The sequence below is a fragment of the Marmota flaviventris genome, chromosome 3 (assembly GCF_047511675.1).
Source record: "Marmota flaviventris isolate mMarFla1 chromosome 3, mMarFla1.hap1, whole genome shotgun sequence".
Classification (NCBI taxonomy): Eukaryota; Metazoa; Chordata; class Mammalia; order Rodentia; family Sciuridae; genus Marmota; species Marmota flaviventris.
The window spans coordinates 111,318,913-111,336,820 of NC_092500.1; the positions used below are offsets into that span (position 1 = coordinate 111,318,913).

Genomic DNA, 17,908 nt, shown 5'->3' on the forward strand with positions numbered 1-17,908 from the left:
GAGAGAGTGTGCCCAGGCATTCATGAAAACAGGGCTCCCAGGAGCAGCAGACCTGGCGTGTAGCCAGTATTGTGGTGAGCGTCACAGGTGAGCGGGGCCAGGCTTGAGGAAACACAAGAGAAGGCTCTAGGCACTCAGGATTGGAGACCCGCCCAGTCTGGGAGAAAGAGCTGCTGCACAGTGAATGGTTCCCACCTATTGAGAGGAGAAGCTTGGCCCAGTGGGCACAGCTCCACCTACTGGAAGAGAAGTTAATCGAACTCTATGACGGCATTTATTATTATTTTTTTTTCTTTTTCTTTCATTTTCATTTTTGTTGTTGTTGTTGTTCTTTAACTTTTTTCAATGTTTTTAATTTTTTTTAATTCTTTTATTTTATTATTCTTATTATTTTTTAAATTTTCATTTTCATTTTTTTATTATCATTATTATTTTTTTAAAAAAATTTTTTTCTTTCATTCTTTATTTTCTATTTTTTTCTTTTGTCTTTTCACTTCTTTTCAATTTTCTTATTCCCCCTTCCTTGAATTCTACCTGCCTACTCTCATTCTCTTTAGTGATTTCTTCCCTTCCCTTCTAATATCTTTCCTCCCAAGCATCAAATAAATTTATAAGAGTAAACAGTAACTCAGCAGTCAAACAGAACAAAAAGTAACATGAGCAGCATAAAAAACCAAGGAAGAAAAGGAGTACAAACAATGAAGGACAGCCTAAATATTCAGGAGGACCTAGAGGCATCAGAAAAATGGTCATATAAAGAACTCAAGAAATACCTTAGACAGATGGAATGGAACCTTAAAGAGGATACGAGACAGCAAATCCAAACAGTGAAAGAATACATTGAAAATGAATTACATAAACAGATAAAAGAAGAAGTTAAGCATCTTTATCAGGAGATAGAGATTATTAAAAAAATCAAACAATAATTCTAGAAATGAAGGAAACGATAAACCAAATTAAAAACTCAAATGAGAGTATCACTAACACAGTGGAGCAAGTAGAAGCCAGAACGTCAGATAATGAAGACAAAATATATCATCTTGAAAAGAGTCTAGCCAACTCAGAAAGGCTGGTAAAAAATCACGAGAAAAACATCCAAGAGATATGGGATAACATAAAAAAACCAAACTTACGAGTCATCGGGATAGAGGAAGGTACAGAGATTCAATCCAAGGGAATGAGTAACTGCTGAATGAAATAATTACAGTAAACTTTCCAGAAATAAAAAAGGAAACGGATATACAAATTGTAGATGCATACAGGACACCGAGCACACAAAATCACAGTAGACCAACGCCAAGACACATTGTTATGAAGATATCCAACATACAGAACAAAGAGAAAATACTAAAAGCTACAAGAGAAAGGAGGCAGATTACATTCAGGGGTAAACCAACAAGGTTAACAATGGATTTTTCATCACAGACGCTGAAAGCGAGAAGATCCTGGAACAACGTATTTCAAACACTGAAAGACAATGGATGCCAACCAAGAATTCTGTATCCAGCAAAATTAAGCTTCAGGTACGACAACGAAATAAAAATCTTTCACGATAAACAAAAGCTAAAAGAATTTGCAGGCAGAAAACCAGCATTGCAAAGCATCTTGAGCAAAACACTACACGAGGAAGAAATGAAAAACAATAACCAAAACCATCAGTGGGAAGTGCCTCTATAAAGACAGAGGGCGGGGGGAAAGCTAATCATGGAGAAACAAACTAAATTAAAAAAAAAAAAAAAAGAAGAAGATAAATAATCAAACATGGCTGGAAGTACAAACCATATATCAATAGTAACTCTAAACATTAATGGCTTAAACTCTCCAATAAAGCGACATAGGCTGGTAACATGGATTAAAAAAACAAATCCAACAATATGCTGCCTCCAGGAGACACATCTGATTGGAAAAGACATACACAGGCTGAAGGTGAAAGGTTGGGAAAAAATATACCACGCACACGGTCCTCGTAAGCAAGCAGGGGTGGCCATCCTCATATCGAATAAAATCGACTTCAAGACTAAGTTAATCAAAAGGGATAAGGAAGGACATTATATACTGTTAAAAGGAACCATTCACCAACAAGACATAACAATTATCAATATTTATACACCAAATAATGGTGCTGCGACGTTCATAAAACAAACTCTCCTCAAGTTCAAGAATCAAATAGACCACAACACAATAATTATGGGTGACTTCAACACACCTCTCTCACCATTGGACAGATCCTCCAAACAAAAGTTGAATAAAGAAACTATAGAACTCAATGGAGGAAGGATACCATCTCCAACAAATGGTGTTGGGAAAACTGGAAATCCATATGCAACAAAATGAAACTGAATCCCCTCTCGCCATGCACAAAAGTTAACTCAAAGTGGATCAAGGAGCTAGATATCAAATCAGAGACTCTGCGTCTGATAGAAGAAAAAGTTGGCTCCGATCTACATATTGTGGGGTCGGGCTCCAAATTCCTCAATAGGACACCCATAGCACAAGAGTTAACAACAAGAATCAACAAATGGGACTTACTTAAACTGAAAAGTTTTTTCTCAGCAAGAGAAACAATAAGAGAGGTAAATAGGGAGCCTACATCATGGGAACAAATTTTTATTCCTCACACTTCAGATAGAGTCCTAATATCCACAGTATACAAAGAACTCAAAAAATTAGACAATAAGATAACAAATAACCCAATCAACAAATGGGCCAAGGACCTGAACAGACACTTCTCAGAGGAGGACATACAATCAATCAACAAGTACATGAAAAAATGCTCACCATCTCTAGCAGTCAGAGAAATGCAAATCAAAACCACCCTAAGATACCATCTCACTCCAGTAAGATTGGCAGCCATTATGAAGTCAAACAACAACAAGTGCTGGCGAGGATGTGGGGAAAAGGGTACTCTTGTACATTGCTGGTGGGACTGCAAATTGGTGCGGCCAGTTTGGAAAGCAGTATGGAGATTCCTTGGAAAGCTGGGAATGGAACCACCATTTGACCCAGCTATTGCCCTTCTCGGACTACTCCCTGAAGACCTTAAAAGAGCGTACTACAGGGATACTGCCACATCGATGTTCATAGCAGCACAATTCACAATAGCAAGACTGTGGAACCAACCCAGATGCCCTTCAATAGATGAATGGATAAAAAAAATGTGGCATTTATACACCATGGAGTATTACGCAGCACTAAAAAATGACAAAATCATGGAATTTGCAGGGACATGGATGGCACTAGAGCAGATTATGCTTAGTGAAGCTAGCCAATCCTTAAAAAACAAATACCAAATGTCTTCTTTGATATAATGAGAGCAACTAAGAACAGAGCAGGGAGGAAGAGCAGGAAGAAAAGATTAACATTAAACAGTGACATGAGGTGGGAGGGAAAGGGAGAGAAAAGGGAAATTGCATGGTAATGGAGGGAGACCCTCATTGTTATACAAAATTACATATAAGAGGTTGTGAGGGGAATGGGAAAATAAACAAGGAGAGAAATGAATTACAGTAGATGGGGTAGAGAGAGAAGATGGGAGGGGAGGGGAGGGGGGATAGTAGAGGATAGGAAAGGTAGCAGAATACAACAGTTACTAATAGGGCATTATGTAAAAATGTGGATGTGTAACCGATGTGATTCTGCAATCTGTATTTGGGGTAAAATTGGGAGTTCATAACCAACTTGAATCTAATGTATGAAATATGATATGTCAAGAGCTTTGTAATGTTTTGAACAACCAATAAAAATAAATAAATAAAACCTTAAAAAAATGTGAATTCCAAAACAGGTATATTAACACATTTATGTCATTTACTACCGTTTCTAAGGCACAGATTTCCAAAAATAGCCTAAGTAAGGTATATCCCTCAAAAAAAGAAGCTAGGATGAAATGAAGTAAAGGAGACTAAATTCCCACCAGAGTCCGAGACATCAGTGCCTAGATACTGGAATATAAACAAAGGCTTCCGCCAGGAGTAGTTAACAGTCTATAGTTGCTCTCTATTAAATTTTCAAAATAAAAATAGAAGGTTTATTAAAATAAACAAAGTAAGGAATTTTAGAAGCATGATGATTATATTTATGAAAATGTTATTAGAACAAGATTTAGAGAAATATAAACTAGGTATGACACGACACTTTTTTTCTTACCCACAATCTTTGCCTATGCTAACTCTCACTTTGGTTGATTTGAATAGAATGTTTAAAAATCAAACATCAAATACATATGATGAACAAATCTAACGACCTTATGTACAACATGAGAACTATAGTTAATAAAACAGTACTATAATTGGGATTCCTGTTAAATGAATAGGTGCTCTTGCCACAAAAACAAGCAAACAAACAAATAAATAAAAAATTGGTAACTATGTTGAAATAATGGATATACTATGTTGCTTCACTCCAGGAACCATTTTATTATACTTATGTACCCTCCAAACATAGTGCTGTTTACCTTAAAAATATACACATAAAATTTATTTCAAAAAATAAGTGACATAAAAGAAAATATCATAGAATTTAACAACTGAAAGGAAAGCTGAATCTGTTTGATCTATCTTAAGTCATTTTCTTACTTATACTCTAACAAATAATCAAACATGTTATGTCACATCCCACAGTGTCTTTGTACTACAACTAGGATAGAACATAGGCCTCCAAGACAACTAGCACCAATTTTTTATTAGTTTTACATGTACTCTGCATGCATACATACACCCACATACACAACCAATATACTAGGTAGGTTTTTAAGCTACTTTACCTGGGTTTAGGTCACTGCTCTGGCAAGTTATTCAACTATGCTTCTAGGCCTGACTTGATATGCAAGTATAATAATAGTTTCTATGTCTTGGGAATATTATACAGGTGAAGTGAGTAAGTAGGACAAATCCTGTCTCAGTAATATTAACTTTCTTTTTACTAGTTAACAGCAGACCCTTTAACTGAACCTGAATTCCCTAATCTAACAGTATTAGTTTCCTCTGGAACATTTGCTAATAGTCTTGTACATCTGCTATGGGGCTCACCTTTGTAGTAGAATATTCTACTGCTTATAAACTAGTAACACCAAAAGGTATTAAGTTGCCTAACTAGCACTTTCTAGTTCTCTTAGACACTAAAAATTACTGATAGATTTTCCTTTCCTAAGCAGAAAAAAAACCTGAAGTGAATCTGTGTACATCTACTAGTATGAAGCAATAAAGCTTTTTCTAACTAGTCAGGAGTAACTGTCTCTTCCCTTTATGATTAAGAATCATTGTGAATACTGAGTTTTATGTGAATAAATTTTCACTGTCTTGTTTCCATGGTAATAATCATGCAGAGAATGAAGTATCTTTGCTCTTTGATAAAGAACATTTTTGTTTTAAAGAAATCATATATTCCCTTTTCAACTAGAAACCCAAATGGAACCAAGTAACTTAAAAAAAAAAAAAAACCAGAATTAAAGCAAACTGCAGTAAGAATTTTCAACAACAAATGTTTGATGATTTCTCACTCCAAGAAAAACATCCTCCATTAATTGCTTTAATGTTTCAGTTAATTTAATTTTCCAGGTTATCTACTGTCAAGAGTCAAACTGCCTGGAATGGGAAAGCTGCTATGAAGAGAATATAGGGCTTTGGGTATTGATTTTTATAGAGGGCACAATTTTATACACATATCACTCGTCAACCAATAACAAATCTTCATTTTAGTATCTCTAGATAATTCGATTTAAAAATACAAATTTAGAAGTGCATTTAATAGCATAATAAACACAAAGGCACTGTTAGGAAAGCTATTTGTCCATCCTGCTACTGGCACAAAGTAACAGTATGGCCTAGACCAGATCATTTAAAAACTCTGTTTCAATTAGAATAAAATAAAACGATAGGGCCAGTCTTTTTGCCAAGTTTTGGCACTAAGAGTCTATACTTCTATGGGATGAAGTCTTAAAAAGGAAATTTTCATCTCATTATTTTCCTTTAAAAATCAGGTTAGAAAAACAGGGTCAACAAAACTTAAACTCTTGGAATGTGGAAATCTAACTGATGAGTAACAGTTGCAATAAAGAGAACTAACTGACTAGTCAAATTACACTACTTGACATATGAGTTTTTGATAAACAGTTTTCTGACCTAGTATCTGACAGAGAAAAACAAAAGACTAAAATTTTGCCACTTTTCCAAATTAACTTCTTTAAAATTCACAATTGCTTTTTGTAGTAATTCTTTCTGCTGGGAAAAGCATTTTCCTCCATCCTTCTTCCTTCATTCTTTCTCCAAATGTCCAAATCAACTATACCTCTCAGAAATCTACTGTATCCCCCATAAAACAGAAAGCTCCAATTAAATCTTCACAAACACTTCTAATTCCCCTAAGAATACTCTCTCTAGGACTTCAATAATAGTTCCTATCGGTTCATATATCCTTTACCTCTTTCTAAACTATATTATACTTACATCCAAGTAATATTTTCTACACTAGATGATAAGCCTCATCTAATTCAACTTTGGATCCCCTAAAAAATACAATATAGTGCCTAACACAAAAATAGATGTTTAATAACTAGTGGAAAAATAGCTATAAACTTCAACTCAAGAAGCGTTGAATTCTAAGTTCTTAAGAGTACAAAACATGTCCAGAGCTTCTATTAAATCTCTCTCACACAGACACACACACACAAATACACAGACTCTTTCTCAGTTCCTACAAGCAAAAGAGGTTCATGATTACCACTTTAGGGCTTCAGAAAATCATTTTGAGCTGTTAATTCCGTGTAAAATAAAATCAAAGGATAAAGTAACCATAATCATCTCTAGGAATATATTTTAATCAGATGAAATTGGTTGTCTAGAAAATCAATGGGCAGTCCTTTCCTGTTAGGTACTTTGAAAATCAGAGTTTGATTAAAACTTACCAATAGTTCCAATGGCTGTCTAGGTAAAATCATCTTTTATGAAAAGCACTATACAATGCTGGAGCAATGATAAGGTTTAGCATGTTAATAATATGATCAGAAAAGATGTTTCACTTAATCTTTCCTATACAGATTAATGACTGTGTTTCCATTTTCTAATCTATAAAATTAAGGCCACTGTATATATTGTCCATATTCACACAGGGGGTGTAAAATTTTTTAGATGGTGAACAATTTAAAACAAAGTTCCTTAGGCAATACTATCATGATTTAATTTCTAATAAAACATGATCTTAAAACAAAATTTTAAACTCCACTTACAAACTTGTGAATAAGCTGCATAAATGTTTATGCTATTTAGGAAAATCTTGTGTAGATGAACAACATCATGTATTGCTGAAATTGCATTTGTTATATATTTGCACACATAACATTATTTCTTTTAAAAACTCTAAAAGTTTCTCTGTTTAAGACACATCATTTTACAGATCAAAATTATCTACAAAGATATTAATGTATCCTAAATTGGTTAAGGAGAACAATTCCCAAAGGTATTACAATTATAATTTTTAAAATAATATCCCAGTAGATAGCAAGATCACTGAAATGGGGGGTGGGGGGTAGATAGGGAACTTACCTTATTTTCACTGCAGTTAGTGTCTCTAAATTTTCATTAAGTGGTACTTTTTAAAAAGTTTTACACTTTTATCTAGCAAGGGTAGTATAAAATTTCACAAAGGATAAACTTCTTAATTTGAGGACTCCCAAAAGACACTGTCAGTATAAAAGGTCTGAGTTGGTTTTCAAATAATAGGTGAAATCTGATCCCTCTTGTGACCAGTTCAAGTTAGTCTATGAGCCCACTTAAACTTATTTGTTGATACTGGATACTACTGGATTATACCAAATTAAAACAAGGATAATGTTTATAAGTTATACATTCAGCTGGGGTACAAAGGTGTTAAAGGTGATAAAAATTTAAAAAATTATAGATCTCAATTATATTTAAGCTGTCCCATGCAATTTGTTTGTTTGTTTTTTAAATAAAAAATATAGTATCACTCATAGGAATTAAAACAAAGTTCCTTAGGTGACACTTCCACTATTAAATTTCTGATCAAACTTGTGATTTAAAAATAAAAATGTAAACACCATTCAGAATATTAAAATATCAGTAAATGAAAAGTTAATATGTTTTCAACTATTAAAAATATTTCTTAACTAAGTTAACAGGTTCCTTTCTAAACAAAATAAAAACTAAAAAATATTCACATGAGCATTTGACTATTTAACAAATAAATGCTTATCTAAAATGGTTTTATTGGGCTGGGGATGTGGCTCAAGCGGTAGCGCGCTCGCCTGGCATGCGTGCGGCCAGGGTTCCATCCTCAGCACCACATACCAACAAAGATATTGTGTCCGCCGAGAACTAAAAAATAAATATTAAAAAATTCTCTCTCTCTCTCTCTCTCTCTCTCTCTCTCTCTCTCTCTTTAAAAAAAAATTAAAATTCTTTGAAAAAAAATGGTTTTATAAATTCTACATACAAAATAAGAATTTTAAAGAATATTTAAAATAAATGTATGTAACTGTAAAGTGTCCTATTTTCCACTCTTAGTTTAGTCAACTAGTATCAACATAGAACACTTAATTTTGTTCTATCAGGAATAAAATCATATTTTATTTTACAAAACAAAAGTAAAGTCAAATTTTTTTCTTGGTATTTTATACTTCTGGTAGGAAACAGAAGAGGAAAACAAATATGTTGCCAAATATTGTTATGAACTAAGACATTTACAAAATTATCCTCAAAACTACAGTTTTGCTTATTTTAAAATTCTTTCCTGGGTACCAAAAAAATCCAACTTTATTCCACCAGCGCCTTGATAATGAAAGTTAACATGCCTTAACTATCCTAAGAAAGATCAGTCTAGGGATTTACCCCAACAATGTAATAAACTAATATAATACTTCAGACTGAGACGCAAAGATGAACATAAGCTTGGAACATCAAACAACAATAGATGTGACACATATATGTTCTGTCAGAAGTAGTGAATTGCAGGGTTTAAATGTAAATTAATGTTGATTTTCTTCATTTCTAATAATTCACCTAAAGTCAAAGCTATAATCACAACACAATAAATCTTTAAAGAAACCATAACAGGAGCAAAAAAAGAACTAAGAAGGTCATTCACATATACTTACAGATCCTCGGAGAAATAAAATTGGAACCCCAATTCCAAACTTTTCCTCTAAGATGCCCACAGCAGATAACAACTGGAATGCTTGTGGACCAAAGTCCTGTGATGTATCATCTGAGTCATTATTAGAATCACAATGATTCAATCTGAATAAAAATATTAATTATTAAGACAGCATAAACAAAATACATACCTTAAGCAATAAAAAAAGATTTAATGTGCAAATTAGCCAAGTAAAAAATATCTCAAATGTGTCAACTGCTGTAGAAGATACAAAATTTATATAGCCAAGAGCATGTGAAGTATCTCAAACATGACAAATAAACTATAATACAGCATCCCAGAATGTTATGCTAATGGTTCCCCTCTAGTGTCCTAAGAAGCCAAGTTTCATGGCAAGTGGCCCAGACCTTAGATGGAAGAAGACTAAGAAGTTCAAGAAAGTACGACAGTTCCACTTGATGGATTATATATGAACATTGGACTTTTGTGTTAGGTTTTGTTGGAAAAAAAATGGGGTTATTACAAAAGAAAATTTTAACTTAAAAAGAAAATCTCCTATCCAATAAACTGTTAGTTTAAACTCTAACTTATAGTTTAAACTATAAATTATGACAGAAAGATATAAACTCTTCATTTAAGTGTACATAAGGTAAATTCATAAATCATTCTTCAACTTGATATGAAATTTTTATTAATATAAATTTGATTTTTTTTTTAGGTCAAGAACAGCAACAAAAAAATCCTTAGGGAAAAATCAACCACCTAATTCAACTGATAACTTTCATAGCAATAAGAATGCATTCAATATTCCAGATAAAATAATGTTTGGAGGGAAGGGGAAAAACTATGTTTAGGTTTATTCTTCTATTCTAACATCTTTAGTAGGATGATTACCTGGTTAATTTACTCTACTAATAAGAGTAACTAAAGCTATCAAATTCTCATAAAGAACTACCTGTATTGCATTTATTGGTTTTTAATATAATTATCACTAAATTCTAAAAATATTTTAATTTCCAGTTTGATTTTTCTTTAAGTTATTTAAAAGTATTATTTTAGATTTCCAGATGCATAAGAATTTTTTATTTATCTTTTAGTTTACTATCAGATTTTAATATATTATCAGAATATGTGGTGAATTAGATACCAATTCATTGAAAAATGCTGAGATAAACTATAATTTAGTAAAGGGGTCAGAAAACATTTTCCATAAAAGGCCAGATAACAAATACATCAGGCCTTGTAGACCACAATGGGTTTTGTAGATAACTACTTAACTCAAGCAGTCATCATAAACAGAAGGGCATGGCAAAGTTCCACCAAAATTTTATTTACAGAAAAACAGGCAGTAAGTGAAGTGGATATGGCCCAAATATCATATTGCCAACCCCTGCTCTTGTAGTCAATATTTATAAATACTCCATGTATACATGAGAAGTATAGACTCTCATTCAGTTTTTCCCAACTAATATGCTGCAAACAGATTCTAGGTGGGCTGAAAGGTTAATTATTTCAGTCCAAGTTACCTGTATTCTGACATTTGCCCAGTGTGGGATACAAATACTGATCATTTGTTAGGGGGATCATGAAGTAAATAAAGTAATTTACATCCACTTCTCTAGCTGCTTGATAAGTTTTCTATTACTAGGTGCCTAATAAATAAAATTTGTACTATAGTGACCAAATTTCCTATAACTTGCTAATTTTTTTTAATTATTTAACCTACCAATAACTAAAAAATTATATCAAACTTTTCCACTTTGAGGGCAGATTTGTTTATTTCTTTGAGTTCCCTCAATCTGTGCTTTATGGGAATGAGTTTTCTGTTTTGTTTTACCTTGTTTGTTTTTTGAGACAGAAAACAATGTTCTCTTGGTGAAGGAACTATTTATCATTATGCAGAGAACATCTCCAATCCTAATAGCATACCTTGTGTTTTATAATAATGTATCTACCACACAAAAGTATATGGCTAACTCAAGCAGGTGTATCATTTGTTTTAATTTTTCAATCAATAAAGAGTTACATTAGTCATATTTGTGTAAAGTTCTACAAATTTTAACACATCATAGATCCACATATATAGATTCACCTAATCCTCACCATACTCAGGACACAAAACAAATCTATCACTCAAAATACTCGTTTGTGCTACCGTTTTGTATACCTTCTCATTCTCACTAACCTCTGGCAACCGCTGATCTTCTCTTCATCCCTACAGTTTAAATACAAGTTTCAGAGAATATCATATAAATGGAACCATATTGTAGAACTGGTGTTATTTCTTCTTCAAATGTTGGCCAGATTTTGTCACTGAAGCCTTCAGGGCTAGAAATTTTATTTTCGGAGGCTGTTAATAAGGAATTCACTTCCTCTAATGCTTGGGGGACCATTCAAGTTCACCTATTTCATTGTGGCTGAGTATGGTTAGTTTGAGATTATTAAGTAATTAAATTAAGTAATTTCATCTACATTAGTGAATTTATATGTAAGTTGTTCATAGTGTTTTATTCTTATCCTTATTAATGTCTACTGGATTTGTAGCAAAATTCCCTCTCCCATGCCTGCTATTAATAAATCTATTTCTCTTTCTTCTGTCAGTCTTGCTAGAAGTTTTTATCAATTTTGTTGACCTTAACAAATAATGACCTTTTGCATTCACTGTTTTTTACTACTCTTTTTTCTGTTTTCTATTTCACTAATTTAGGCTCTTATCTATATTATTTCCTTCCTTCCACTTCCATTTGCTTTATTTTGCTTTGATTTGCTTGTTTCTTATGTTGGAAGCTTAACTGGTCTGAAACCTCTCTCCTTTTTTAATATTTAATGCTATAAATTTCCTTCCTAGCATAGCTGTATACTAAACATTTTTGTATTTTTATTCCATTCAGTTAAAAATATTTTCTTATTTCACTTGAGACTTTCTCTCTGATTAATAGTTTAGAAGTGTGCTATTTAATTTCCAAGGGTTTAGAGACTTTCCTCATATCATTCTGTTACAACTTTCTAGTTTAATTCCAGTATAGTCAAAACACATACTTTATCCAAATAGATTACTTCCAAATTTATTAAAATTTTGTTTTATGACCCAGAGTATGATTCATGTTTGTAACATTCCATCTTCCCTTAAAAAGAATGTGTACTCTGTTGCTGTTGGATGAAGTGTTCTTTTAAAAACTAATTATATCCAGGTTGTTGACAGTTCTGTTTATTCTTATCCCCTTAGTGATTTTTTTTGTTCTACTACTTCTATTGATTACTGAGAGAAGATGTTAAAGTCACCAACTATAATTGTGGATTCTCTATTCTCCTTTCAGGTCTTTTAGGTTCTTTCTTTGAGTATATAAACATTTAGGATGTCTTCTTGGTTGGGATAGTTGATTTTACGTGTAACTTGGCTAGTCTGAGGTACTCAGTTGTTTGGTCAGATACTAATCTAGAGGTTGCTGTGAAAATATTTTGTAGCTGTGATTAATATTCATAATCAGCTGGCTTTAATTAAAGGAAGTTACCATCAATAATGTGGGTAAGTCTCGTCCAATCAGTTGAAAATGTTAAGAGCAAAAAATGTAGCTGAAGAAAGAATTCCACTTCAAGACAGCAACATCAACTCTTGCCCATGTTTCCAGACTGCTTAACTTGCCAACCCCCACAACTGTGTAAGCCAATTCCTTATAACCAACTCCACATAATTCCTTTCATCCTTCCCCCTTTAATATAAAACCATTCATCCTATTTCTCTGGAGAATCAAGACTAATAAATGAGTGAGCTGATCCTTTTACATCATGCAATGTCCTCTTTTATTCCCGCTAGTATTTTTTGTTCCAAAGTGTCCACTGCACAACATTAAAACAGCAACTTCAGCTTTCTTTTGACCTGTGTTTTCATGGTACACTATGTTTCATTCTTTTGTTAACCTACCTATATAAATATACTTGCAGTGGATTTCTTACAGCATATAAGATAGGGTCACATTTTTAAATCAATCCTGAGAATTTACACCTTTAAATGATATTTTTAGACAATTTACATTTAACAATTGATTATGTTTAGGTTTAGGTCTACCCTTCTATTGTTTTATCTATTACATAAAGTAAAATACTCTAAATTGTTTGCTTTTTAATTTTTAAATAAATTCATTTAGTTTAAAAAAACTAAAATATACATTCAACAAAAATTCAATTAAATATGACCTAAAAAAAGAGAGAAATTTTAGAATGTTCATCAAGAAGAAATCTGTACCTGAATCTGCAATTATCACAGCATTTTTCAGTTCCCATAATACCCATGGAGGCCTTTCTTAGTTGTTTGTCCTCAAAATGAGACAAGATCATTCTATCCAAGAGAAAATTTTAAATTAAATAAATAAATACACACACGTTAACTTCATTGCTAAAAATAGATAAAATCACCATTAATTATTTGCTTGGAACCTCATTATTTGAGTTTAGTTTACTCAGGCACAAAGAAAGCTGCCTTTAAAACTGAGCATACCATAACATCAACAAAATATTCTTTCAAAATAATTCTAATTATTTAGCAAATGTTTTTCTTAAAAGAGAAATAGCCTGAGTTTTCATAAACCCAGGCTACTAATTGATATAAAATAAGTAATACAGCTGAGCATGGTGGTACATGCCCATAATCCCAGCTACTCAATAGGCTGAGGCAGGAAGAATACAAGTTCTAAGCCAGACTGGACAAAGCATCAAGATCCTATCTCAAAACAAAAAATAAAAAGGACTGGGGATACAGCTCAGTGGTAGGGTATCCCTGGGTTCAATCAAGAGTACAAAAAAAAATAAAATAAAATAAATAATACATACTGTCGCCTACATCTCCTGGAATGAAGATATTTTTCCATTTTTGCCATCATCTTTAATTTGTATAATCGAAACTTTTCATTACGTATCTCAGTAAGGCAGTTCCTGTCAATTCAAAATTTCACAGGGATACGTGAAACTATTATTTATTACTGCTTATTTTCATAACCTACAAAACTCACACTCATATTAGGATAAAGAATATTTCTAATCATCCTAGAAAGTTCTCTTATATTTCTTCACAATCAATGCCCCCAAAGGAGGGAAGCACTTTTGTAATTTTTATAAAAATTGCTTTCAAAAGAATTCTACCGGTGCCGGGCGTGGTGGCGCATACCTATAATCCCAGAGGCTAGGGAGGCTGAGGCAGGAGGATTCAGAGTTCAAAGCTAGCCTCAGCAAAAGCAAGGCACTAAGCAACTCAGTGAAACCTTTCTCTAAATAAAATTCAAAATAGGGCTGGGGGTGTGGTTTAGTGGCCTGAGTTCAATCCCTGGTATCAAAAAAAGAAAAAGAATTCTACCTATGTCCAAGTAACAATTCTTAAGCTGCCTTTGAAAAATTACTATACATGCTAGTTCTTCATTTTGATTTATATGTCACAAACTTTTTGATTTCCAGCAAATCTTTTATTATACACAAATTTTTACCTTTTCCCAGGTAAGTCTATGCATTATTTTAATTTATTTTCTAAGAAACTGAATGCATTTATATAAAGAATACCAAAAGAGGCTCATTACCAGTAGGAGTCTTTATCCCTATTAAGTCTTCAGAGAATTTCTTGATCCTCCAAAACTAACTTTGTATATTGGGGTATGCAGGAACACCAATAAAGTATAAGAAATAAATTTCTTCCTCAAACAAGTATAATTGATTTTCTTCTATAATACTGAATTTATTAAAAATTGTTAAATCGGGCTGGAGCTGTGGCTCAGTGGTAGAGCGCCCGCCTCGCACTTGGTAACTATAAAATGGGATTTCTGTTCATTCTGTTCGATCCTCAGCACCACATAAAAATAAATGAAGATATTGTGTCCAACTACAACTAAGAATATATTTTTTAAAAATTGTTAAATAGTATTAAAACACATTATCTTCTAAAAAGCCAGTGCAACTAAGCTCACCCTGTTTGTCTAGTCTTCTGTGAATAAATTTTATAAGTATCAATATCAAATGATAAAAATCTCCCGAATAGCTTTGTATACCTTTCCAAGAATAAACAGAAGAAGGCAAATGAAGGGGAGGGAGGAGGGAAAGGAAAAGGAACTACAGAATGAAACTGATTTCTGAATTATGCTCCATACATATATGAAAGAATAAACAAACAGACTCTAAGGTAACTATGGCTGAAGACATATTACAACATGAGAAGACATGAGGAGGAAAAAATACTATTCACTTGATGTACAACAGTAGGAAAGTATTCTGTAAGATCTATGTTATATGCCTAAGTATAAAACTTATTTAGGTAATTCCTCACACTCAGGAATGGCTAAAATTAGGTCATCTCCTCTATGTGGCAACATTTATCATCAATGTTCTTCATAGATGTTGTCTGTTTTGGATTTTTGCTTTCATTTGTTGGTTGATTTGGGTGCTTTATTTTTATTTTTTTTTAATTTGTTTTACTTAGTTACCCATGACAGTACAATGATATTGACATATCATACATTTGAATTAGATGGGATATAATTTCTCATTTTTCTGAGTGTACAGGTTGCAGAATTACATTGGTCATGCAGTCACGTATATACCCACAACAATAATAATGTCTACTTTATGCTACTGTCCTTCCATTCCCCCCTTCTCCTCCCCTCCCCTCACTTCTCTCTACCTAATCTTGTTTTTTTTACTTTAAATATACCTGCAAATTACTTGAAATTTTAGACCCTGCTTCAATATTTTCTTGGAAAGAAAGAAATATGCAAGGTGAAAACAATAGTTTTTACCTATTTAAGTTAAAGTCTGCTGGAGCCCAGAGTATATGACAAGAACTTTGAAGTCCATCACGGCCAGCTCTACCAATTTCCTGATAATATGATTCCATTTCTTTAGGAGCACCATAATGAATGACTCTGCGAATGTCAGCTTTATTAATGCCCATTCCAAAAGCTATAGTAGCGATGACACACTGAGAATAAATAACATAGTTTGACAAACATATTTAACAGAATTAAAACTTTAACAATAATTCAATCATTAAAATATCTGGCATAAAACTAAATTTAATATAATTTCAACAAATCACCTATAGAATAAAAGAGTATCTGCCCAATTTACTTATTAAAGATTGGTAACTATAAAATGGGATTGCTGTTCATTCTCTATAAAAAGCATAAAATAAGTGGGTTCTCTGAACATCTGTGAGTGTGAGACACAAAAGAGGGTCTTAAAAATATTTATTGTATTAAATGAAATGTTTATATTATGAAGTATTCAAGTATCTTACTACATAGCAAAGTATCTTATCCTAACATGATTCTAAGACAGAAAAACGTCTCATTAAAGATGGTGAAGTGAAACATAATTTTCACTTCATCCTTAATTTTCTCTATATCCTTAAGAGGAAATGACAGAATACCTAATATGCATGTATATGCTAAGAAATCTTAACAAGTATTAACAATAAGAATACCAGTAAATGGATGGGGCTGGAGACTATCATGATAAGTGAAATAAGCCAATCCCAAAGAATCAAAGGCCAAATGTTTTCTCTGATATGTGGATGCTAATCCACAATAAGGGGGTGGGGGGCTAGGGAAGAATAGAGGTACTCTGTACTAGACAGAAAGGAGTGAATGAATAGGACATTATGACCCTATATACATATATGATTACCCAACCAGTATAATTCTACATCAGGTACAACTACAAGAATGAGAAGTTATACTTCATTTATGTATGACTTATACATGCATTCTACTGTCATGTAAGAACAACAACAAAAAAGAATACAAAAAGAGCTGGGCATGGTGGCTCACTCCTGTAATCCTATCTGTTCAGGAGTCTGAGGCAAGAGGATCACAAATTCAGCAACTTAGCAAGGCTGTAACCAACTTTACTAATAAATTTAGTAAAATTTAATATAATTCAAAATAAAAAAATACAAAAAGGGCTGGAGATTCAGCTCAGTAGCTAAGCACCTCTGGGGTCAATCCCCACTACAAAAAAAAAAAGAGAGAGAGAGAGAGAGACAAGTAACCGTAATAAACTACATGACTGCATTGCTTAAAGATTTAAAAAAAAAACCTTTACAGAGTAATTGTGTAAATCTTGTACAATGAAATAAAATTATGATACAAATAATGCCTATAATCTCAGCTACTCATGAAGCTGAGGAGGATTACTTGAGCACAGGAGTTCAAGATCAGCCTGAACTCAAGATCAGCAATACAGGGAGACCTCGTCTTTTATTATTATTATTATTTATGTATTTAAATTAGGTATATAAGACAGCAGAATGCACTTTGATTCATTGTACACAATTGCAGCACAATTTTACATGTCTATGGTTGTACACGATGTAGCATCACACCATATGTGCAGTCATACATGTACCTAGTGTAATGATGTCCATCTCATTCCACTGTCTTTCCTGCCCCCATGCACCCTCCCTACCCTCCCTCTCCTTTGCCCAATCAAAGTTCCCTCCATTTTCCCCATGCCTCCCAGCTCCCCATTATGGATCAGCATCCACCTATCAGAGAGAACATTTGGTCTTTGGTTTTTTGGGATTGGCTTACTTCTCTTAGCATAATATTCTTCAACTCCATCCATCTACCTGCATCTATCATCCTCGTCAACACTTACTGTTGTTTGTATTCTTAATAACTGACATTCTGACTGGCATGAGATGAAATCTTAGAGTAGTTTTGATTTGCATTTCTCTAATTACTAGAGATGTTGAACATTTTTTCATATATTTGTTGATCAAATTCATATCTTCTGAGAAGTGATTGTTCAGCTCCTTAGCCCA

General features: G+C 33.0%; 1 protein-coding gene across 15 annotated transcripts in view; it reads right to left on the reverse strand.

Annotated features, from left to right (window-relative positions):
- Wrn (WRN RecQ like helicase) overlaps positions 1–17,908 on the reverse strand; it is a 155,033-nt gene that overhangs the window by 42,352 nt on the left and 94,773 nt on the right. For all 15 annotated transcript variants that reach the window (XM_071610233.1, XM_071610231.1, XM_071610229.1 and 12 more), the window contains 4 exons: positions 15,882–16,063; positions 13,936–14,037; positions 13,352–13,444; positions 9,110–9,251 (listed from right to left, as the gene is read on the reverse strand). In XM_071610233.1, coding sequence (XP_071466334.1) covers positions 9,110–9,251; positions 13,352–13,444; positions 13,936–14,037; positions 15,882–16,063 — 519 coding nt within the window. The remainder of the gene's footprint in view (positions 1–9,109; positions 9,252–13,351; positions 13,445–13,935; positions 14,038–15,881; positions 16,064–17,908) is intronic.